Genomic DNA, 7476 nt, shown 5'->3' with positions numbered 1-7476 from the left:
GCAGTGCTGAACAGGTTAACTCTGCACAAGGCAGCACGGCAGGGAGCAGCCGCAGCAAAAAAAGGGAGAACGGGCTCTAAAAACACTTACACGCGTGTAACTTGCTTTAGGACAAGAGGAGATGTATATGTGAAACCTATCATATACATCTTTCATTAGCGCATCCGGTCATCCAACGCCCGGCGCTGTACATGAAGAGGATGTAGGAAGACTGCCTTTACTGGGACTACGGGTAAAGCCCATCTCCGTCATCTCACAGGACAGAAGCGAGTCCCGTAGCAGCAGTGTTTATGATTTGGCCTTAACGTTCCGCTATAAGAAGCTGCGGACATATTACCCCGGAGGGCGGGGCGGATGTATGTATACGAACATTTCAGGATTAGGTCTTTAACACCCAAGGGCTATTCTTCTAAAACAACTTCAAACCCAATATTCAAAGCAGCATCTTAAAAGAAAACACTTTTAGATGCTTCCTTCTGCTTCTAAAACCTCGAGAATTTGTGCCGCCGACGGCCGCTCCTTGGGATTTTCGCTGGTGCAGACCGAGAACAACTCGATGACCTTTTGGTAAGATTCGTCGAGTTCATCCATGTTGAGCGGAGGTCTGGTCCCCAAAGCCTCATAATACGCATCCTCGTCAAAATCATCTTCATCAAACGAGTCTGTCCAGAGAGAAAGGGCGTTATTAAGAGCATGCGCGGGGTTACACGGGACCCTCGGTAACGCCAAGGGGCTCGGTAACGCCGGTGTCTTTAGAAGACGAGGCTTTAAAAAATGTTTACCTTTTAAGTATTTTATTCATTTTTCTTCTTAAAATTGTACACCCATGCATTAGATGTACTACCTCTCTCCACATATGCAGTCATTAAAATGAAATGGACTACGGGCCCTGAATCGTGCCTTTACAAGGCTTATCTTCATATAAACATTTTATTTAATTCGTCTTAAACCTTCGTCTTCGTCCTCCGGCGGCAGGTTCAGATGGGGGATCGACAGGGTCATCATTTCCCACAGAGTCAGACCAAACGCGTAGACATCAGACTTGTCTGTTATGATCCCGCTTTCATCCAAAGCCTCCTTCGGTTTCCACGACTCGGTGCCGATGTAATAGGCCTTTGGGTCACTCACTGGGACATGATGAGAAAAAAAACTGATAATCACCATGGAGACGCATAATATATCCCAACAGCCTGAAGATGTCTCAGCAACAGTTCCAAAACAAAACGCAAAGAACATTCCACACACTTGGTAAAGTTGTGAGATTTAGTGAACTTCAACTGAGAAGGGGGTAGATAAGTGGAGCAGTCTCCCAGCAGAGGTGGTAGAGGGTAATACAGTGAGGGTATTTAAACATGCATGGGATAGACATATGGCTCCTGAATCTAAGACGAGACCAACGACTGATTAAGGTCTTTACAGCAGGAGAAAGGGGCGACTAGACGGGGGCCGAATGGGTCTTAAACCCAAGTAACCGCCAGGATTATGAGTCGCAGATAGAATTACCCGTCATGTTCTCATCGAGGTGCAGAGAAACGCCGACATCGCAGATCTTGACGGATTCAAAGTCCCCTTTTATAACAACGTTGGAGGATTTGATGTCACCGTGAAGGATCTTTTTCTCGTTGTGTAGATACTACAAGAAATAACATTATTATTATTACTCGGACATTTATTTCATGGACATTCAAGTGGTAATTGAACATTCTTACATTACCCTAATAAAGCCAAACATAGCTACATACTGCCCCAAAAATTTACTTGCTGAGCAACCACGACTGAACTGGCCCCACATAACACAGTGAAGCCAGGGAGTGAGAATATATAAATACACGCCGAAGATCCAGTAATTTGACAGAATTACCTTCAATCCCCTCGCCATATTAATGGCGACTTTGAGAATGGTCTCGGCGGGGAACGGGCCCTCTCCTTTCTCATTCCTTTCTTCGATGAGGTCGTTCAGCGACTTGTTGCCCCCATACTCCATCGCTAAGCAAAGGCTGCCATCCTTTGATTTAGTAAATCCACGATAACCTGAAGAAAAAAAAATAAATGCAAAATACGAACTTTACAGGATCAGGAAATAACTTCACAAAATTATGAATTAGGTAGCAAAATAACCGAGCTGTTCGACGCGTCGTGACGGAGAAAACGCTCCTTTGGCTTGGTGATTTCCAGTAAAAACAGAATGTGCCGGCAGATCGGCCCCCGTCTAGTCGCCCATTATTAATGCTGTAAAGACTCAAACCTTAATCAGTCGTTGGTCTCGTCTTAGATTCAGGAGCCGTATGTCTATCCCATGCATGTGTATTCCCACTTCTGCTGGAAGACTGTTCCATTTATCTAGCATTCTCCAGGTAAAAACTTCCTTACATTACTCCGTAGCCACTATTTTTGATTATGGTCTTTCGTTCTAACATTAGGCTGCTGGTATATACCGTATTTATCGGCGTATAACACGCACTGGTGTATAACACGCACCCCCATTTTTGAACAAAAAAACTGAACAAAAAAAACTTCATCAGAATCACTGCTATCTGGGAAACCACACACACACAGTAAGACACACACAGTAAGACACACAGTAAGACACACACACACCCTAACCCCCCTTCTCAGGATCTCCTCTCTCTCCCTAACCGCACCCCGGTCACTTACCTTCAACTCCTGTGTTGGAAGCGTGAGGCGTTTGTCTCGGGTGCCGGCGCTTCACTGCTGAGCGCCGGCACCCGAGACAAACGCCTCACGCTTCCAACACAAGAGTTGAAGCGCTGAGGCAGGCGGCGGCGGAGGCTGAGGCAGGCGGCGGCGGCCGCCAGCAGAGGAGTCCTGGATTTCTGTCAGTCAGGGGGCCCCGAGAGTTGCCGAGCGGTCGTCTTCAGCAACCGCTCGGCACCCCTTGGGCCCCCCCTGACTGGCAGAACTCCAGGGCCCGGTCGCAGTTGCGACCCCGGTAGTTCCGCCACTGGCTCTAGGATTTATCGGCGTATAACACGCAGGTAGGATTTCAGCTTCAAATTTTAGTTAAAAAAGTGCGTGTTATACGCCGATAAATACAGTAACGCAGCCTGATACTTTTTCCCACCTCCTTTGTAATTTTGCAGGTTGCAGGAGAGCACCAGCTGAAGTCAAACTATGTGATTAAGCCTCTGGCCCCCACATAACAGTAAGAACTGCTTGGCCTTGGAGGGTACAAACAAGTAGTCTTACGAGATACCGGTAGGAGACGAGTGCTGGCGCTCCTTACGTCGGTCATCTTTACCTTCAATAACAGACCGGTGAGTCTTATAACACTCCCTTAAATTCCATCCAAGCCTCTGACTCTTTAGTGTTAGAACAAGAAGCCATAATCTATCTCCTGTCCTTTGTTAAATACTTCATGTATTTCAATGTCTCTCCCATCCCCCCCATAGAGATCCCTCAGTCTTTCCTGATCATTTTTATCCTGCAAACGACTCCCCATTTTAGTCGCCCTCCCCTGATCTCTCTCTATTAGCATTCACAATAGCACAGGCGTGGTCAGACCAGCAATTTAAAGGTCTTTGGTCAGACTACTAAAAAAAAAAACTATTGAATTAGTGGATTAATAACTTCCCGCTAACCGCGTAACTGGGATATTTTAACAGAGACAATCCATCACACTGAAACAGACTGGACGGTCAGCAGTCTCATTTGAGCACACAGTCTATTACAGCAGTATAGATACACAAAAACATAATATCAAGACATAATGAAGGGCGATTTCAAACCTACCCACAATGTTGGGGTGTTGTATATTCTTTAGAACTTTGGCTTCGTCGCTCAGCCTCTGTTCATAGAGATTTCTGTTTGATTTGTCACACTGTTTGCTAATCTTCTTTATGGCCCAAGGGGAATGACACAGACCCTTAGGAGACCTACGTAACAAAACAGAAAATGGCTTCTGATGCAGTGCAGAAAACTTGCAGATCATGTAAAAAAAATATACTTTAAAAATAACTTTGAAGCTGAACGCTCTCAAAATTTGGAAAAGCAGCCTATACTTTATAAATCGAAAGCTGCTTTTCCAGGGTGGCCGCCATCAACTCAGCTCTCCTGCAATGTGGATCTAACTATTAAAGGTAAAGTCCCATAGATAAAAGTTTTTTTTCCTGCTACAGCATAACCCCCCAGCACTGTATACAGTAATATAACCCCCCCAGCGCTGTATACAGTAATATAACCCCCCAGCGCTGTATACAGTAATATAACCCCCCAGCGCTGTATACAATAATATAACCCCCAGCGCTGTATACAGTAATATAACCCCCCCAGCACTGTATACAGTAATAACCCCCCCAGCGCTGTATACAGTAATATAACCCCCAGCGCTGTATACAGTAATATAACCCCCAGCGCTGTATACAGTAATATAACCCCCCAGCGCTGTATACAGTAATATAACCCCCCAGCGCTGTATACAGTAATATAACCCCCAGCGCTGTATACAGTAATATAACCCCCCAGCGCTGTATACAGTAATATAACCCCCCAGCGCTGTATACAGTAATATAACCCCCCAGCGCTGTATACAGTAATATAACCCCCCAGCGCTGTATACAGTAATATAACCCCCAGCGCTGTATACAGTAATATAACCCCCAGCGCTGTATACAGTAATATAACCCCCAGCACTGTATACAGTAATATAACCCCCCCAGCGCTGTATACAGTAATATAACCCCCAGCGCTGTATACAGTAATATAACCCCCAGCGCTGTATACAGTAATATAACCCCAGCGCTGTATACAGTAATATAACCCCCAGCGCTGTATACAGTAATATAACCCCCCAGCGCTGTATACAGTAATATAACCCCCAGCGCTGTATACAGTAATATAACCCCCAGCACTGTATACAGTAATATAACCCCCCAGCACTGTATACAGTAATATAACCCCCAGCGCTGTATACAGTAATATAACCCCCCAGCGCTGTATACAGTAATATAACCCCCCAGCGCTGTATACAGTAATATAACCCCCAGCGCTGTATACAGTAATATAACCCCCAGCGCTGTATACAGTAATATAACCCCCCCAGCACTGTATACAGTAATATAACCCCCCAGCACTGTATACAATAATATAACCCCAGCGCTGTATACAGTAATATAACCCCCAGCGCTGTATACAGTAATATAACCCCCCAGCGCTGTATACAGTAATATAACCCCCAGCGCTGTATACAGTAATATAACCCCCAGCGCTGTATACAGTAATATAACCCCCCAGCGCTGTATACAGTAATATAACCCCCCAGCGCTGTATACAGTAATATAACCCCCCAGCGCTGTATACAGTAATATAACCCCCCAGCGCTGCATACAGTAATATAACCCCCAGCGCTGTATACAGTAATATAATCCCCCCAGCGCTGTATACAGTAATATAACCCCCCAGCGCTGTATACAGTAATATAACCCCCCAGCGCTGTATACAGTAATATAACCCCCCAGCGCTGTATACAGTAATATAACCCCCCAGCGCTGTATACAGTAATATAACCCCCAGCGCTGTATACAGTAATATAACCCCCCAGCGCTGTATACAGTAATATAACCCCCCAGCGCTGTATACAGTACATTCATGTCAGTCAGCATTCACAAAAACCAGGTTTTATTCCATTTTGTCCCAATAACTACAACTGCTAATGGAATAATATTTTGGAAGCATTCTTAATCTGATGCTTGTACTAAATGATTATTATTCATATATACGATTAATATATGAAAATCTAAAAAACAATAGCAGGAGTTCCTAGTTAACATAGATTAGTAAGAGGAACGTTAGCCATATCAGTATGATTAGCGAGCCAAAACAAGCGATCCTCCCCGCAGCAGCATAAATTACACTGCTCAGCAAACAGCGCTCGACGGCAGCAGCGCCATCAGCTGGAGCAACAGAAAGCAAGGTGCTTCTGAACACAACACGTACGGTTTGCTTTCAGTAAATTCCAAAATAGAATTACAGAAAGGAAAAAAAAACCCAAAACATAACTTTGTAAGAGAATAATTATTAAAAAAAAGTAAGATACATTCCTGTTCAGTCTAGCAATTGGACCCTATAAAGGAGCAGCGACAATTAGAAATGAAAGCCAGGTTTCTGTTCCCAGGAGCCCTGCCAGACTACACGGTACACGCGTACGCTACACGCGTACGCTACACGCGTACGCTACACGCGTACGCTACACGCGTACGCTACACGCGTACGGGAAATTCACCTCCATCTCACCTTTTCATCAGGTACACGCTGACACCGGTGCCGTACCCAAACTTCTGCATAAAAGGCGACGCGGGAATGGTAAACGACGGCGAACGAGCGCTTACACCTGAAAAGCACAAAGGAGCAGACAATCACCAATAAACTATGAGAACTCGCAACGGACAAAAACTCTGTTTTTTTCCGGATTCAGTACACAGGGAAAACAATAATAATATAAAAATATAACAATAATATTCTTTACATGACTGCATTTAGTAACCCACCTGGTGACTTCTTCCTGTCCACCTTGAGTGGGGTCTTAAAGCCGCTACCGGTTTCTTCCATGTTGGAGGCCTGAGTGTCCTAGAAAACAAATCGAAAATATCGACGTATAAAGGAAAACAACAATACGAGGGCCGCCGCGGTCACTTGGTGAATCAAAACCAGCGGGAAGGAGGGAATGGAGTCCCAGATACCCCCACAGAGCACCTCCGGCATGTGCTGGGTAAATACTGGCAAATACCCCACCAGACATAACTAATCACATGAACCCAGGGTATTTCACAGAGCAGAAAGGGATCCTTTCCACTATTTTTCAGACACAGGCCTGCCATTGGGCCCAGGATACTTCCACTGTAGCCATGGTAACAGCGATCCATCACAAGTATATGGCAATAGGGGTCCCGTGGGCAGCAGGATTGGCTGGGCTCATCCCCTCACAGCAAAAATACATTAACCCTCCCAGCGCCAGGGGAACATACCCTCATCCCAAACTATTAAAACGTAATTATAAAATAAAATAGAAAATGCACCCGGCTTTCCCCATCTCGTAACAAACCATAAAGGGGGCAGCTGGCAACCCTTAAGGGGGATATGAGAGGACTCCTCGGGCTTTTTACCGGCTGTACGGAACGCGCGCTGAGTCTCCGCCGAATCTTCTGTCAGCCGCACTTTCCCGCGCGACACTTCAAATGGGGGAAAGAGCGCGCGCACGCGGCCTGACTGAGTGAACGTGCGCGGGCCCGCTGAGTTAACTGACTGCGCATGCGCGGTGCCGGGGATTCGGGGAGTGCTCATTATGTGGTAGATCGGTGACGGGTCCGGGAGTGTTAGAGCCGCTGTAGACTTAGCGTGGGATTTAGAGATTTTTTTTGGTTTTGGGGGTCTTTCGATACACCCCAGCAAGAGCCCCACTACTACTATAAACTCCCCTCGATTACCCTCTACATTTGGGCATTTTAATCAGATCCTGACACA

At 45.8% G+C, this 7476-nt stretch overlaps 1 protein-coding gene across 2 annotated transcripts; it reads right to left on the bottom strand.

Moving 5' to 3' along the window:
- Positions 1-230: 230 nt before the first annotated feature.
- On the bottom strand, positions 231-7199 carry PBK (PDZ binding kinase). Of its 2 annotated transcripts, none has more exons than XM_053459266.1 (8): positions 7119-7199; positions 6504-6582; positions 6250-6346; positions 3751-3893; positions 1862-2031; positions 1504-1633; positions 951-1127; positions 231-662 (listed from the first exon to the last, which is right to left on the bottom strand). In XM_053459266.1, exons 2-8 carry the CDS (start codon positions 6562-6564, stop codon positions 463-465), a joined length of 978 nt encoding a protein of 325 aa, XP_053315241.1. In that variant the 5' UTR covers positions 6565-6582; positions 7119-7199; the 3' UTR covers positions 231-462. The 2 variants fall into 2 exon arrangements, with proteins under 2 accessions (XP_053315241.1, XP_053315240.1); XM_053459265.1 differs by having other exon boundaries at positions 7058-7193.
- Positions 7200-7476: the final 277 nt, after the last annotated feature.

The sequence above is a fragment of the Spea bombifrons genome, chromosome 3 (assembly GCF_027358695.1).
Source record: "Spea bombifrons isolate aSpeBom1 chromosome 3, aSpeBom1.2.pri, whole genome shotgun sequence".
Lineage (NCBI taxonomy): Eukaryota > Metazoa > Chordata > Amphibia > Anura > Pelobatidae > Spea > Spea bombifrons.
Note: the sequence above shows the minus strand (reverse complement) of the source record. Positions and strands in the feature narration are given on the sequence as shown.